Here is a 16,628-nt window from a genome sequence, read left to right on the forward strand (position 1 = left end):
TGACTGCAAAGCTGTTCTTTGAGATAAAAGGCAGAAAAATGATATACAGGTACATATTTCAACATCTTTCCTCTGTGAACATTTATTTCCATTTTATAATAAACGTTATAATTTGTTTGCAGTTTTATTTCATGGGCACAAAGAGAAGCCTCGTTTATTCTCTAAATTTTGATAGTAGTCATTTGTACTGCGTACTTATCGATGTTTGGTTCAATTCAAATTCTCGGAACATTCCTATAAGGCATTTAATTACAAGAACATATTCTACACTAAAGAATAGATTTATATTCTATAATAAACTGTAATCCGATTGGAAACTAATTTTATTATGCAAAATAAAATCTACAAACAAACGAAACGACTCTGTATCATCCAAAATAATGGAAAATTTTTCTTGCAGATTAAAAATGTCATCATTAACACTTTATTATGTTAACAAACAGTAATTTATCCTCGACTCTTTTTTAAACACAATCATTATAAAATCTAAAAGACTTGTGATTCACCATATTTCATCTATAAACTCTTTAATAGACTGTACCACTTTAAATAGAATTCTATCTGTGTTACAAAAAGAAAACATTTTAAAACAATAGTACGTACGTAAAAATAAATATATATATATATATAGATAGATATATATATATTTAAAAAAATTGACAAAATGTATTTGTTCTTACACCGTTTCTTAAAGTGACTATAAATAAAGACTTGGATAAACTCAGGCATTATATGCTACGAAATCCAGACCCAAAATTAAGTAATTGTGTTAAGTAACATTATACAATTATTTGCATTCCACCGAATTGCGAGTAGTCTTATCAAAGCGTTGTTCTGATCATGTAATTTAAGATACCACCGTGTTTGAAATACGTTATATCTACGTCGGTGTCGAATCTAACAAGCACTTCGAACTTTTTTCCATCGTCAGTAGTAACGGTAATGTTTTGTCCTGGCTGACAATTTTCGGGGAAATTTATGTCGTACAATTCGTAGCCGGTCAATCCTAAGGACTCCGCGTTTTGGCCAGGTAGATATTGCAGAGGGATAATACCCATACCTACCAAGTTCGACCTGAAAAACAACGACAATAAAATGTCAAAGATATTTTTAAAAAGTTCCAAGGTTTGTCTGCAATCGTACAAATAAATGTTACCTGTGTATTCTTTCGTATGACTCAGCTATAACTGCTCGAATCCCAAGGAGATACGGTCCTTTCGCGGCCCAATCTCGTGAAGATCCTGACCCGTATTCTTTCCCGACAAGAATTATTAAAGGCGTCTGGGTCTTCGCATACTTTTCAGCTGCGTCGAAAACGTCCATCTATGGAAAGCACGATTATATTCGAAATTATTTTACATGCTAATCACTTTTAACTTGGTTACAAACCTCTTCGTTAGTGGGAATGTGAATTGTTCGTGGTCCTGCTTTTTTAAGGAACTTGTTCACTAAACGAATATTAGCAAACGTGCCTCGTACCATCACGGCATCGTTACCTCTGCGCGAACCATACGAGTTGAACTCTTTCGGAGTCAGTCTAATTGTAAACGTAAAAGGAATAGACTTGTATTAATATAAGTCGTAATGCTAACAGTACACTCTCGTCAAGACGCTCGCCGAGATTCGTGAAACAAGCCGAAACGGGCTCTCGCGCTCCATTGTTCTCGTGTTACCGCGACGAGAGTGTTCTGCTGGCGTAAAAACAGATCACGTTTGAAGAAGCGAAATGAATAAGAAATGAAAGTGAACTTAAAACGTACCCTCGATTGTTGAGATAGCGCGCCGCAGCAGAATTGCGGGCGATGCTACCAGCTGGGCTAATATGATCTGTCGTGACGGAGTCACCAAGGTTTAAAAGAACACGCGCTTTGATGATAGGTTTCAATGTCGGTAACTCCTAATTATGAAACAGTAAAAGTAATGATTTAAACGACTTAAAAATATAATAATCTATGATGTATATACCTTTTGCAAATTTTCGAAATATGGTGGATTCTTTATGTACGTGGATTCTGTATCCCAAGGGTACAGTTTACCCTCCGGAGCCACTAATTTAGCCCAGCTATCACTACCCCTTTCAATCTTGCTATAAACTTCTTTGAACATAGCCGGAATCACGTACTTTTGTTCTACAGCTTGAATTTCCGACCTGGTAGGCCATATATCTTGGAGGTAAACGGGAGTCCCATCCGGTCGATGACCTAATCACGAGCAACGATATGATTCATTAAGATCATTTGCATTATTCATTATACATGATTTTAAATTTGTACTTCAAGTCAAATTACTCATTTACCAAGTGGTTCCTTCTGGAAATCTATGTCTACCGTTCCCGCTATCGCGTATGCGATCACTAATAGCGGCGACGCCAGATAATTAGCCCGCGTGTTCGGATGAATTCTACCTTCGAAATTGCGATTGCCGGATAACACACCGCAACATACTAGTCCATTCTGAAAATGATTTTACATGAATCACATTTATTCGATTATTTCTCAATGTTAGTTTTCGTCAATATCAGTTTAACGTTTTACCTTTTCGATCGCTTCGACTATAACATCTGGAAGGGGTCCGCTGTTCCCGATACAGGTCATACATCCATAACCGACAACTTCAAATCCTAATTTTGTTAAATATGGGACGACACCGCTTTCCTTTAAATAATAAGTAACAACTCCAGACCCCGGGGATAATGATGTTTTGATGTAACACTGGACGCTCAAACCAGCTTCAACGGCTTTTTTTGCAAGGAGACCTGGAATTATGCGATATTATTAACAAAATTCGAAATTTTCATAAATCATTTTGCTGCTTGAATTTTAAGAAAGGTAAGCCTAGGGAAAGTAGACAAAGAGAGTTACCTGCTCCAAGCATAACGCTAGGGTTGCTAGTGTTAGTGCAACTGGTAATTGCGGCAATAACCACGGAACCGTGCTTAAGTTTATAATCCCTTCCTCCGTATTCAAACATAGCTACGGTGTTTATCTTCTCGGGAGACAAACCGTACCCCTTAAATCCTACCTGGAAATAAGCGTCGTCGTAATAAATCATCTTTCCCCAATACAAAATACAGACAGCGGTTGAAAACTTTTGTAACATCAGTTTAGAACGTGCATTATATAAAGACATTTCCTTCACAATTTAATCATTGCAATTTCGTATACGGAATCTTTAAATTTTGTTATACGAATTAAATTATTTGCGAATGCATAAAATCCTCATTGCATTAATGAATTTCCTGTACAACCACATATCTGTGCCTCCTATTTCTTACATCCCTATTATTTATATCTTTTTTTTAATCGATAAAATCAGGAATCTATTTTTTGTTATCAGTAATTTCTAGCAGTTCGTTGAAGTTTAATGACCCTCGCGAGTATGAATGACCCTATCGCACGTAGAATTCATTGTCCAACGAATAAATCGCTGAAGAAGCATTCTCCTACTATGAAACAGCGATTCTCCACATTTGTTTCGACATTCGTCTTCATATCTAACATAAAAACTTTCCATCTTAATATAATAGTATCTGACTCGTTCCTTAAATATTTTTCACACGCATTCCGAGTTTCTCTGTAAACGTGCGTTATTGTGTCTCCGGATATTTCCACTGATAAAGATACATATTTCTGTTAATGTAATGGAATACATTTGGAGACCGATAAACAAGGTAATAATAAAGCGTCCGAAAATTTAGTTGTACAAATTTTCTTTTAACGAGCCTTCCCGTTATACTGCGATAGTAATTTCTTATACCTCCCCCAAAGGTAGGCTTAAAGTCGATGGTCAAACGACTAAGGATGCCTGTCCCCGACAATTATCCCGACGCCGTCATTGTTCCAGGTTTTCCTCACGGCTAAGGATTTACTTTTACAAATTCTATCCCCAAACAGTTACCTTCCCTTTCTTTCAATTCTCGGCAACGAGAAATAATTTAAGAGGGTACAGCTTGGTACCGAGTGTCAGCGAAAATGTTCGCTGTTCCTCGAAAATTTATAAGCCCCGTCTACAGGCGTGAAAAGGAGATTTTTAAAAATAATTCTAGCGATGAATAAGACCGATCGTTTGAAATATAATTCAAGGCGAGCATCCGTATGTAAAAGACGATGGTATGCAACAAAATGCGTGAGCTTTGCAAAATGAATGGATGTTGTATCAGCAATTTGAGCGAGGTTGCACGGCGTTCGTGGCCTCATCGAAGAACAGTCGCTCGTTCTCTCCGCGAAATTCAAGATCGATCGATCGTTGGTACGTATAAAATAATTTCTTCATCGGGAGATCAACGGAAATTGCGAATTATCGTATGTCTATGTAGAATTAGTTTGAAAGCATTCATTGCAGAAGAAAATGTTGATAAATGTCTCACTCCTTTCTTATATCATGACTACACCATTTCTTTTCATGTTACAATCAACGATTCTTTTCTTATATCGCGATCAATAATTTATGTAGCATTCCCTGCATCAAAGGTATTGTAATTTAATCTGAATTTTTAAAGCTGTCCTTAAACGTATTCCAATCACTAGGATTTGCTGCATTTTTAATAATTGAGAAGACAATTCTGTTACTGAATTTTTATATTTAAATGATCTCCATGGAATTGTATAAATTGTTCATATGTGCAGAAAAAGAGAATTCCTTGAGCTTTCTAACGAAAAGCCAGTCTCATTGCGGCAGAGTAAAAAAATCAACGATAAAGGGCGTTGAATTTCATGGCACGGAGGAACAGTCAGCTTTCTATGATTCACGTGGATGAGTTTTCAGCAAATGTCCTTGCTGTGATAGCATAGTAACGCGATTCCGATGTTGAACATCTTTCAATAGAAATCGATCGGTACCGTGTTTTTAAAATCACGCGGCTCCGTTGTTGCTTCATCGAGTTCGCACGATTATCGTTATACCGTTTTTAACAAATATTTATAATTTGACTGCCGTTCCCTTATTAAAATATGCTAATCTAAAACATAGAATCTATTTGTTTCTAGCTGTACGTGTAACCGTTATTCATTGGAACTGTGGGGAGACTGTTTACAAATATTATATACGACTTCGAAAAGATATTCAAATTTCTTACAGTAAAATCATTGAGACTGAATAACACCGGCACATGAAATCAAGCAAAACCAAGCTTTCGAACTGAACAGGCTTATTTAATTTTGAATTTAATACGTCAACTTATTTAATTAAACCTTTGGCAGTTAGTTTCTGTACATTGGTGAAGGAATGCAAATTATTCAGAGAAGATACCAATGTAAACAATGAATGTCTCATTGCTCCCTTCACAACAAGAGATAAAGGCGTTGAATCTGTGTGATTTGTGGCGATTCGTGTAAAACCAAATTCGTAATTTCATCGCAGACAAAGAGTGAGTAACAAATGGGGGTGAAAATGGTTATAGGGGGCAAGAGAAAAGTCCTTGCACGTCGGGGGAGGATCCTGGGACATCCATTGAAACTCCACTGGCAGATATTCAGGTAACGAACACTCGTCCCCGATCAGTGGAGGGGGTAGGTCTTAGGGCCTCTATAAAAACGGCACGAGGAGCGCAGAAGGTTCACTGTGCACTTAGCAAGTACGAGGAGTCGAACGTTCGAATTCAAACAACGGTACGGTTTCGTTCGTCAGTCTCACAGTTCGGGAACAGTTTCTCTTCTACCTACGTCGGAAATAGTTATAGTTTTCTCAGTGAGTTCAACTTTTCACGTGACTATCGAGGAAGCCATGGGTCAAGGAGTTCTATTTGGTGGCTGCTGTCGGATGCAATCTTGCCCGGTGCGGTTGAAATAGAAACCTCACCGGGTAGGATTCGTCCAATGTCCGCTACCGCTTTTCTACTCATCAAGACACGTTCTGCCCGCCTGAAACGACCGTTTCTTGTTTAGAGGACGAAGTATTCGTCTAGTGTAACGTTGTAACGACTTCGTGACTAGATCGAAATACTCGTCCTCTTTAACACGGAATTCATCAGCTACGAAGACACGGATCTACCATCATTCAACTACGAAATCATTCTAACGTCCCGTTTATTTTTCTTTGGTGATCTAACTGTATGATGAAGAAAATGATCATAAAGCTAGATCAGCAAGGCAAAATGTGCGAGACATAGCCACACGGAACGGAACCAGGGAGGACGGTGACTCTTCTTCAACGGACGTGGTAACTAAACATTTCTTGAAACGTTTCAATGTCTCGCTTTTGAACACGCAAAATCATCGCTTCAAAGTTCTGGACAAAAGAATCCAAAGGAACTTCTGTTGTGATGTGTTACCTATAAAAGCTTCATATCACAGCAGTAGTTACCTGGGATTCATTTGTAACCGTTCACCATTATCCGGACATCGCAGCAAGCACGCACCACGCTTTGAAACAGCACACGCAGGGAACCATGCACTTGGCATTCAAGAGTATAGAATGGGATAAACATAATTCTGGTTGACGCTAGTTATCGGTCGTCACTGGGTTTTGTTTGTCCCATGCGAATACTGACTAATCATCGCCATTGCATGCTCATCACACGCTAACGCACGGCGAATCCTTTGTGAATCAGGACACGAGATTACCAATAGGTTTTACAAACACGTGTATTAATAATAAATGAATAAATAATTTTGTATTACCGTTATAAATTTTCTTACCTTGTTAGTAAGGCAGTTACGGAAGTCTTGTTTCATGTCGGTGACTGAAACGCGATCGTGAGGTCTTTTAGGTCCGCTAACGCTGGAGACCACAGTTCCTAAATCCAAAGTAACGATTTCGGAGAAGACTGGATCTTGGCTCGGATCATCGTAATTTCTCAGCATACGAACGGCGGTGAGATACTTCTCAATTTTCTCAATATGTTCATTGGATCGTCCTGTAAGATAATAATATCTATAATAATAGATGGATCGTACTTAATCGTTGCTAAATAATTCGGGAGAAAATCTATCAATATTATATAAATGTATGTTTCGTTTATTCAGTTTATATACCTGTTTGCTTTAAGTATCCTAAACTCTGTTTGTCAACAGGGAAAAAACCGATCGTGGCACCATACTCCGGGCACATATTCGATATTGTCGCGCGATCTGCGATGCTCAGTTGAGATACGCCTGAACCGAAGAATTCCACAAATTTCCCAACGACCCCGATTTGTCGTAGATTCTGAAAGTAAATTGCGCTCGAGTAATTCGTCACAATTTTTACGTTTCTAAATATCTACCTTTGTAATGGTAAGAACTAGATCTGTTGAAGTAGCATATTGATTCAGAGTTCCCTCTAATTTGTATCCGACTACTTTTGGCACTAACATTGACATCGCTTGTCCTAACATAACGGCTTCAGCTTCGATTCCTCCTACACCCCATCCAAGCACGCCAAGACCGTTGATCATGGTCGTATGAGAGTCTGTACCCACCACGCTGTCAGGGTACAGCAAGTCATTAGAATCGAACACCACCCTAGCTAAATATTCCAAGTTCACTTGATGTATTATGCCGCTTCCCGGTGGTATGATCAACATATTTTGAAACGCCTTTGCACCCCATTTCAAGAACATAAATCTCTCTTTGTTCCTGTCGAATTCGAGGTCTTCATTTTTCTTCAAAGCATCGGTGCTAAAGAAACAAAAAATCGTATTATTATTACGTATTAAGTACGTTACGTATATTAACTTGATTGCTCAATGAAAATTATCTCTGTTTTAAATGTTCTACTCAAGGATAACAAAGATCAACCAAAACTCGCGCTATATTATGTAATCTCAGTCTAATTTAGAATTATCTCATTTACGTGATAAGTACTCTATACGCTTTCACTTTATGATGAAGATGTAAAAATAGCAATTATTTACCCTTTATAAAAATCAACTTGTATTGAGTGGTCAATAACAAGATCCGACGGACAGATAGGGTTTATCTTATCTGGATCACCTTCTAGTCTTTTCACAGCATCTCTCATAGCTGCGAAATCTACAACTGCCGGTACTCCAGTGAAATCCTGTTGGAAATGAAATTTACAATTAGATTACGCGATATTTATCAAATTTGACGAAGTACTTACCTGTAGTATTACCCTGGCTGGTTTAAAATTTAAGTCCGTTCCATCTTCAAGAGTCTGGGTTGTTTCCCAGTTCAACAGTTTCTCGACATCAGACTTTTTCACGTTGAATTCGTCACAATTCCTAATTGCACTCTCCAGAAGTACTCTGATCGAGAAGGGTAATCTGTCTGCAAAGATTGTTTATCTCAAAATCTCAATATCAAATCTGATTCTTTTATATGTCACATATAGACTGCGGGTTTCTATGCAAAATAAACTATTTATTGTATCAGTTTTAAAAATGTGTCTTATGTTTAAATATTGTAATATGCTCTTTGCATTTGGTATCTGTATACTTTTATTTTTATGTTTTTTGTACATACAATTTTCTCATGAATGCACAAAATCCGTAGTCTAATCATGCGATATATATGTTCAATACTTTTTACGTACCATATTTTCCTCCGACATTTGTTATATCATAATATTTGTACTCCTTGGATCCAATTTGAATGGGCTTGATTAAATGCTTGTACGGATTTTCCGCTGATAGTAAAATTGAGTAAATCAGAATGTTATTTAAAGCAAAATGTAATTAATGGAGATGATAATGCACATATGATCATAAAACGTATGCATATAAATTTTTAATGATCACGAACTACTATCATCTGCTTCATGAAAGGGGACTACTAATAAATAGAAACGTGTAACATATTTGTATTATATTAACTTGTGAATGCATACGTATAAAACTGTGTAATTCTCGCATTTTTAATGACGTTAGACGTAAGAGTTTCAATATCATTTTGATAGAAGCCAATGAATGGAAAATACATTTGTGTAAGACAGTTGTCAAATGTAACAGGTGTCATAATTAAGTATATTAAGAGTCGCAATCAATGTCACGTCGCGCTTCGGACTTGAAACAAATTCATATTTGAGTTTACTTGTCGGGATGAGAATTAATTTAACAGTGGTACGCGTTGTCATGAAAATGTGCAATCAAAAACGTTTTATTTCTCCGGTGAATTCGTAAATCAGGACAATGAAATAATTTTATGCAAATTTAATAGGATAACGAATTGAGCAAAATTCTCGGTTCCCAATGCGAGTAGCATTGAATTAAGGTCGTCGATACGAGCTGACATTATTTATTTCGTTCAATTTTCGTAAATACATTGAAAATAATGGGAGCAAGTAAAACAGACCTGCACACTTACCAGCCATGATTGGTACTGTAGCAGTCACGTCGTCCAGTTCGCTTACGAAGTGATATTATTTATACAGGGTGACAACAATATGCATGCGGAAACATCATGTAATAATATGTAACAATTAATCTAATAAAAGATACCTAATCACATGGAAGTCATTTATTACCATTAAACCACGGATCTTATGCATTTACAGAAAAATGAGAGTAGTGTAAATACAAGAATATATGTAGAAGTTTGTACAATATCAAAAGAAGTATACATCGTAGAATTTAGATTATTTTAATTGACATTATACGTGTTTTATTTTGCATAGAAATCCGCAGTTTAATTAGAGCGTTACCCCTTTTATAATAAATGAAGTTTTCTGATGTCTCAATTAAAAAGGAATACTTTTACAACACCCTTTAAAGAATTCGCGAGCCAGTGCGAGATATATCGAATCATTCGATTCATGATTAACTTGTTGCGGCAAAGTCCGATTTTAGAAACATATACACAATGATATAAAACTGTGCGACTCTAAATACGTCAAACTCATCTAATTTTCATAATTAATTAGAATTACAGTTGAGTTTACTGCTGAATTGCAAATTAAATAGAACGTTAAAATGGAAAGGAACTTAGAAAAGACATTGGATGACGTGTAAGTTTTAATAATAATATAAATTTTATACTGAACGTCTGATGATTTGGTTATCCTCGTTCGTGTTTGTATTAGTAGCCTCAATGCAAATTTTTTGTTTAGTAAATGCGTCAACGCATTGGTAAGGGAACAGAAGTCATATAAATCAATTTTAACCTCGAACTTTTCCCAGATTTCTTATTCATTTATTCATATTCGCTTAATAGCAATATTAGAATTGAAATACGTGTCAAAATTTTTGTATGAATGAATTGTCATAATTAATTACAATTAAGGTTTAGTTTACTGCTGAATACCTTTTGCAAATTAAATAGAACGTTAAAATGGAAAACAATTTAGAAAAGACATTGGATAATACGTAAGTCTTAGTATCCTTGTTTGTATCTCTATTAGCAGTTTTAATGCAAATGTTTTATGTATATCAGTATGCTTATATATTATGCATATTGATAAGGAGATAAGAGTACTTAGTATGATTCACCTTTAATCTTGAACTTTTCTCAAATATCTTATTCGTTTGATAACGATATTTATATTTAAATATGTACCAAAGTGTTTGTAACAATGAGTTGCAATATTTATGTATTCAGAAATGTCGGATTGACAAAATGCTTGACAACGCAGCTAAATAAAACAACAACTTAAATCATTATGAAATTATAGTAAATGTCCCAATTTATATTCAACTTATAGTTTGTACTCATTGACTTAAGTTTGTTTATGTAATTGTAAAAGAAAATGGCAATGAGTAGAAATAGTGACACAAAATAGGGACATTTGGATATGAATTGAATTTGTATATATCAGATTGAAAGATATCTCGCATTGTTTTATAGGAATAACACTGAGAGTATCATTGGTTGCATTTTAGCTGATCATGCTGGATTGTGCTTAGGAGGTATATATTAGGAGGTATTTTATATTGAAATGACATTATCTAAAGAAATGAGTGTTAATCGATATATTCTAAATAGTTAAAGGAAATGCGTCGACTGAAAGTGCTGGAATAATTGCAGCTATCGCAGATCAAGTAGCAAAACTAGAACCCAAATCACCAGCTCCGATTATTTCTCTGCAGAACGAGAACAGGTGAATGTTATATTTTATTCTGCACTTAATTAGATTAATATACAAGATCATTAACAAACGAATTTATTACACAAGCCTGAAATATATCTTTAAAGCTCAACATTTCATTAAACTATAAATACAAAGGGGAAACATCATAAATTATTTTGTAGGAAATGCCTTATACAACGTGAGGGTGCGGTAGTAGGTGCAATTTATAAGAATGTTTCCGTGTGAAATATGTCTCCTGACTCGAACTGATAATACTGGTTATACTTAAGTTAAACATGTCATTACTTGTGTGCATATAAAAACTTCCAATAAGTAATTTAATGCATTTTCATTTTAAATAGAACAACTTGTACTTGAGTTTGATTGTAACAGTGTAGAAAATACATCTGTAACTATTAAATTTTATAAGATTCACAGAAGATTTGCATTGCGGCACCTTTGTAGATAATTTATATGTAAATATTAATAAATCATTATTAAAAATATATTTAAGGTCAGTCACTTTTTCTATGTCTATTTCTTCTCTCGTACCACTTATTTGTACCAAGTCTAATTAAGTCATGATGCTCGTATATCCATGATACAAATACTATCGAGAACATTATCATCCCAATAATTAAATGTAATACTTTTTCGTCTGGGAAAAAGTAGGCCTGTAACAGAAAAATTGTTAATTTCCTCGCATTGATACATAAAGGAATCGTAAGATGTTATTCTTTTACATGAGATATGTTGGTGACCAACGCTGTTATTAGAAGAGAGGCAGAAAACATAGGCTTTGGCACTAGTCCTCTTAATGGACGGTACATCGTATCTTTGTATCGTTTATTGATAAAAATAGTTGAATGTAGGATTCTCAAGCTCATGTTTACACAGTTTCCAAATATGAAACCAACAGGTCCAAACCAGATAGCGAACAAGTATGATGCACAGAGGAAAGCTATCGACTCGTAAATCATGATCAAGTTGCTCTTGTTTATCGTTGCACTATCAGCTGTTGCATTCGTGTAACATTCGGTTACCCCATTTATACCCAAAAGTAGGATTGCCAAGCAATGCGCTCGCATTAGAAGTACGGGTAGATGCGAAGTTAATTTAACGCCACCGTACAACCATAATAGAGTGCTAGAATATGATTGTCCGAATACTAAAACAACTAAACCGATCGATGTAACAGCTGAACACAAATGTGCGAGAACGTTCACGCTCTCTTGAATTTTGACCTAAAATACAAGTTTCCTTTTTTTATTCAATCACGACAATTTAATATACTTCTGTATGTATTTTTCATTTACAGTAAAGCACAAAGATTGTTAGTTCAGTTTTGCACTTTCCTGTACTACTTACAGGATTTTGGTCGTTTATCGGTTTATCCCGTTTCACCATTTGGGTGAAATAGAAGTATCCACTTTCCTCTATTGGACGGAAAATAAATCTTGCCGCTAAAGAACCTAAATTATTTACGATTTCGTATGTTCCCTTAAAAATACATAGGAATAAACGAGATCAGATCTAAAAGTATCAATGAATAACATATATTTTGTCATAAATTATATACCTGTTCAGTGAATGTCAATACTGGCATTACCGTCATAATTAATCTTTCTCCTTCAGTTAAAACTTGCTTCAAAATTCCTTGTCTAAAGAAACTCCATGTAAGGATAGTTAATTTTTTATCTAGATATGATTCCTAAAATGTAACAATTTTTATACGCGACGTACTAAACACGTATCATATAATACGTACTTTATTCACCAATTGTCCAGGTAGAAAATCCTTTACTGTTTTAAATGGGAATTCTCTCACCACATATTCCTCGCTATTGTCTTTTAATGACATTCTTCTCTTTAACTTACATTTGTTTAGTTTTTCAATATAACGATAAAAGTATAAATAGTGACTTGTAGTGTAAAATATTGCAGCAACTAGTTGAGCCACACCAAATGCTAATAATGCGTTTTCTGGATTATGAAGCACCAGTGGAACAAATGTTATAGTACGAATTGCGATCATGATAGTATCAAGTATAATCTAAAAATAATGAAATGATTAAAGAAATGCTTGAAACTGAATTAAAGTATTCTTAAATTGTAATATCTTACTTTCAACCTAACAAATAAAAATGCACTGGCAACCAGTTGAACAATCAAAGACGATAATTCAATAATACAGGACAAGGCAACTGCCCAAACTGCAAACGTGTAATACGATGGTAAAGCTTCGGACGCTGATAAAACAAAAAGCCAAATATATCCAAACGTTAAGGACATTATAAAACATATAGGAACCCTAAAAAACATTTACAGTTTATGTACCCTTGTGAAATTATATTTATCTAAAATTTCATGATTAATTTGAAGGACTAACGTCATCCACAATAAATTTACAACTTGTGCCCAATTATGTTCTGCTGTGTTAGTTAAACATGCTTTCATAAATGGTTCTCGAGATAAAAACAGGATCATTGACTCTAGTAATAGTAGCCTCACATTTATCACTCCTAAAACTGCTTGACCCACATGTCGAACAACGAAAGCATTTAAAACGAAAGTAACTCCTCTGCATAATATCTAAAAACAGGGACATCATGTTGTACGTTTGTCTCAATCTTCTTTACAGTTTATATTTATAAAAGCGTATCTAGTGTGATGTAAGTTTCTTTACAAATATTGTTTGAGCTATTCTAGTTTTTACACTTGCTAACGTAACGTAGTATATAATACCTGAAATATAATATTGAAGGAAGCATTCTCCAAGCTGCTCTTCAAAATACTTTGGGACATTTTCTTGGACGATCAAGTAGAAATATAAATATTTCGAGATTCCCGCCCAAAGGGGTGTCAATAAAATTCTAGGTTATGTGAACAGTTTTAACAATACCTAAAACATTTATGCTGATATCATTTTTCGGAAATTTCCATTGCGCCCGAAATTAATCGTAGATACATAGTAAACGCAAAAGCCAAGAATTTCTTCGTACTGTATGAAACGGATTTCATGACGTAATTGTGTGAATTTTATATATGTGTATCATGTCTAGTAATTTTTTGTCATACGTCTTCATCTATTCTTGCTAGTGGGAAACTGTTTTAAAAACAAAAGCTTTTCCTAACATCAAAGATCGTAATAATAATTATGTCGTAAACCTCAACAAGTGAGATAAGGTTAGGTCCCCCTAACAGACTGTCACTGTCACAGCAACGCGCGATCAAAACATCAAAACTCCTATCTGCTTCTATCCAAAGTACAAAACGATTATTTATCTTGTGAAGTGATACCATTATGTAATAATGTTGCACGTGGTTGTCTTGTTTCTTACTGTTACTTCATACGACGGTCGTGCATATGTAAAATAGTATTAAATTATTAAAACTGAATACTATTTCAAATGATTACTGTGATTATTTTATGTGACAACATCGTTTTATAATGTTTATAAATTCTCAATTAAACAATGATTCTCAATTTGTCAATTAAAACGAAACGCCGGATGAAATCGTGAGCTAAATTTCAAGCCGTACAATCACTCTTCAACAATATTAATGTAGTTAAAAGATACTATATGTTAAGAGATGTTGAGCGAAAAAAATACAAATGACTTGTGTAAAACCGATATTGTCCTCACATCACTTATCGTAAGTAAATTAATTTCTCTCAAAAAACATTTTCTTACACGATCGATTAATACGCATGCTTCAATACTATACTCGAAGATTTCGTAGATTACTATGCATCACGTAAGAGGAGCATGGAAATGATCCCACGAATTTTATTTAAAACCTAAATACATAATGTATTCCAATCTATTTTGTATTCCTATACAAATTGTTGTATTGCTGATTTAATAGTAGATTATTTGTACAACTTTTTTTGAATAAAAATGTAAAGAAAACTCAAATACATATTTTTCTTCACAAAGAATTATGCGTTTACTATGTTTATTGCATAATCCTTAAATGGCAATTGGAATTATTATCAGTAAAGAATAGAACAGATTTTTTTTATTAAACAATAAGCTGCCTAAACAGACGTGTTCGTAAGAGAAAAATAATTTAAAACTCACTGTAGTCAGGTGCTTTCGCAGCAACCCTTTGTGACTTCCTATCTTTTCCTCTGGATACGATTAAAACACGATTACAAAGCCAAAGTGGTTTTATGAAATCCGGCGGATTTAGAAATCTATACAATGGTTTAGCTCCTGTAATGATGGGGACAGGACCAACGGGTAAATTTCAATCAAAAACTGAATTTGTAAACATTTACCAATTTTTAATTAACTAGATAATTTTTTGCAGCTGTTTTATTTTTTATGACTTACGAAGGTCTAAAAGTAGTGACCGAACCTAATGTACCTGAGCAATATCATTCTTTAATTCATATAACAGGCGCATCAATAGGAGAAGTGGTAATTCATATGTCTACTCATAATGATAATCAATTTGCATAATTATGTATCGTCTTGTTGTATTACAATTTTTTTTCCAATCATAAAATCGATATTCTGTCATTTAAAGGACTTTCTAAAATTATTGATAGGCTGCATGCATTATTCGAGTCCCAGTAGAAGTAGTGAAACAAAGGAGACAAGCGTTTATAGCAGATAATGAAAAATTGGGATTAAAAACGTTGTACCGTGGCTTCGGAAGCACTGTGATGCGAGATATGCCGTTCTGCTTCATTCAGATGCCACTTTGGGAATTTTTTAAACTTAAATGGAAAACCGCCGTTGGTCGCGAAGTCACACCTGTGGAAGGTGCTATCTGCGGGGCGGTATCAGGTAGACTTACTCCAAATATTGACGTACATGATATCACCGAGGAGATACTTATAAGTATCTCCTCGGTGGTGATATTTAGCACGATTTAAATTATTTTTATTATTTGTATTATAGTCGCTATATCCGCGACTCTAACGAATCCTTTAGACGTTGCGAAAACTAGAATAATGTTATCGAGTACAACGGTGGGCAAAGATGAAACGAGAATTTCCGTAATGCTAAATAGGGTTTATCGAGAATACGGCATTAAAGGGTATGAATATGTGACTACGTTCTTTCTCCTATTGCGCAAACATTAATTGACGAAATATTTCCAGACTCTTCGCAGGCTTTTTACCAAGAGTCGGTGGTTTCACTCTCAGCGGTTTTATGTTTTTCGGTGTCTACGAGAAAGTTAGAGAACTTTGTGTATCAATTTTATCAACTTAATCAGACGATGTGTCAATAAATATAAAATAACAAACAATATCTTGTCGTACGTGCTACTATTGTATAGCCCAAGTGGACAAATAGTTTAGATAAATGGTAGTACTATATATACTATAAGAAGTTTATATACTGTTGACTCTTATCGATAAGGTACTCATAAAGAGATTTTTACTTGATACATCATAGCAATTCTTATTACAGATCTCAAGGAGAACAAAGAACTTGCTTGTGCAATACAACAAAATGAAAAGATACATACACCATCTTGCTATTAATATTAATAGTAAAACGTGCTACAGTCTTCTATAAGAAGCTTTGACTTCTTATTGACATAATCAAAAATTATTACTTACTTACTTTTTGAAGTATCTTTTTACGTATATCCCAATTAATAAATATTTCAAGAAAAAAATTCGACGTATATCGAAGGAATGTAAAATATAATGTATATTTAAAAAT

At 34.7% G+C, this 16,628-nt stretch overlaps 4 protein-coding genes across 14 annotated transcripts; 2 read left to right on the top strand and 2 right to left on the bottom strand.

Moving 5' to 3' along the window:
• Window positions 1–54: 54 nt before the first annotated feature.
• On the bottom strand, window positions 55–9,298 carry LOC108623944 (cytoplasmic aconitate hydratase). Of its 4 annotated transcripts, none has more exons than XM_018022848.2 (15): window positions 9,243–9,298; window positions 8,473–8,565; window positions 8,041–8,207; window positions 7,832–7,977; window positions 7,202–7,595; window positions 6,972–7,143; window positions 6,636–6,853; window positions 2,862–3,021; window positions 2,535–2,755; window positions 2,297–2,453; window positions 1,966–2,201; window positions 1,761–1,897; window positions 1,390–1,537; window positions 1,157–1,323; window positions 55–1,074 (listed from the first exon to the last, which is right to left on the bottom strand). In XM_018022848.2, exons 1-15 carry the CDS (start codon window positions 9,247–9,249, stop codon window positions 822–824), a joined length of 2,676 nt encoding a protein of 891 aa, XP_017878337.1. In that variant the 5' UTR covers window positions 9,250–9,298; the 3' UTR covers window positions 55–821. The 4 variants fall into 4 exon arrangements, with proteins under 4 accessions (XP_017878337.1, XP_026668489.1, XP_026668488.1 ...); XM_026812688.1 differs by having other exon boundaries at window positions 9,231–9,266; XM_026812687.1 differs by lacking the exon at window positions 9,243–9,298 and adding an exon at window positions 8,970–9,027.
• Window positions 9,299–9,660: 362 nt separating this feature from the next.
• Window positions 9,661–11,362, top strand: Lamtor5 (Late endosomal/lysosomal adaptor, MAPK and MTOR activator 5). Of its 3 annotated transcripts, none has more exons than XM_026812713.1 (4): window positions 9,661–9,882; window positions 10,719–10,780; window positions 10,857–10,971; window positions 11,067–11,158. In XM_026812713.1, exons 1-4 carry the CDS (start codon window positions 9,848–9,850, stop codon window positions 11,080–11,082), a joined length of 228 nt encoding a protein of 75 aa, XP_026668514.1. In that variant the 5' UTR covers window positions 9,661–9,847; the 3' UTR covers window positions 11,083–11,158. The 3 variants fall into 3 exon arrangements, with proteins under 3 accessions (XP_026668514.1, XP_017878354.1, XP_026668513.1); XM_018022865.2 differs by having other exon boundaries at window positions 9,677–9,882; window positions 11,124–11,362; XM_026812712.1 differs by lacking the exon at window positions 9,661–9,882 and adding an exon at window positions 9,909–10,240 and having other exon boundaries at window positions 11,124–11,362.
• Window positions 11,276–14,320, bottom strand: LOC108623952 (protein RFT1 homolog). Of its 5 annotated transcripts, none has more exons than XM_026812695.1 (9): window positions 14,242–14,320; window positions 13,687–13,843; window positions 13,331–13,533; window positions 13,066–13,252; window positions 12,710–12,994; window positions 12,521–12,652; window positions 12,310–12,441; window positions 11,685–12,185; window positions 11,276–11,615 (listed from the first exon to the last, which is right to left on the bottom strand). In XM_026812695.1, exons 2-9 carry the CDS (start codon window positions 13,744–13,746, stop codon window positions 11,457–11,459), a joined length of 1,659 nt encoding a protein of 552 aa, XP_026668496.1. In that variant the 5' UTR covers window positions 13,747–13,843; window positions 14,242–14,320; the 3' UTR covers window positions 11,276–11,456. The 5 variants fall into 5 exon arrangements, with proteins under 5 accessions (XP_026668496.1, XP_026668497.1, XP_017878351.1 ...); XM_026812696.1 differs by lacking the exon at window positions 14,242–14,320 and adding an exon at window positions 14,110–14,202; XM_018022862.2 differs by lacking the exon at window positions 14,242–14,320 and adding an exon at window positions 13,944–14,033.
• On the top strand, window positions 14,221–16,206 carry LOC108623953 (S-adenosylmethionine mitochondrial carrier protein homolog). Of its 2 annotated transcripts, none has more exons than XM_018022864.2 (6): window positions 14,221–14,598; window positions 15,032–15,188; window positions 15,259–15,368; window positions 15,500–15,740; window positions 15,855–15,993; window positions 16,058–16,206. In XM_018022864.2, the coding sequence occupies exons 1-6, from the start codon at window positions 14,536–14,538 to the stop codon at window positions 16,167–16,169; spliced, it is 822 nt and encodes a 273-aa protein (XP_017878353.1). In that variant the 5' UTR covers window positions 14,221–14,535; the 3' UTR covers window positions 16,170–16,206. The 2 variants fall into 2 exon arrangements, with proteins under 2 accessions (XP_017878353.1, XP_026668504.1); XM_026812703.1 differs by having other exon boundaries at window positions 15,888–15,993.
• The last annotated feature ends 422 nt before the right edge of the window (window positions 16,207–16,628 follow it).

The sequence above is a fragment of the Ceratina calcarata genome, unplaced genomic scaffold (assembly GCF_001652005.2).
Source record: "Ceratina calcarata isolate Rehan_Ccalc_2016 unplaced genomic scaffold, ASM165200v1 scaffold294.2, whole genome shotgun sequence".
NCBI classification, from domain to species: domain Eukaryota; kingdom Metazoa; phylum Arthropoda; class Insecta; order Hymenoptera; family Apidae; genus Ceratina; species Ceratina calcarata.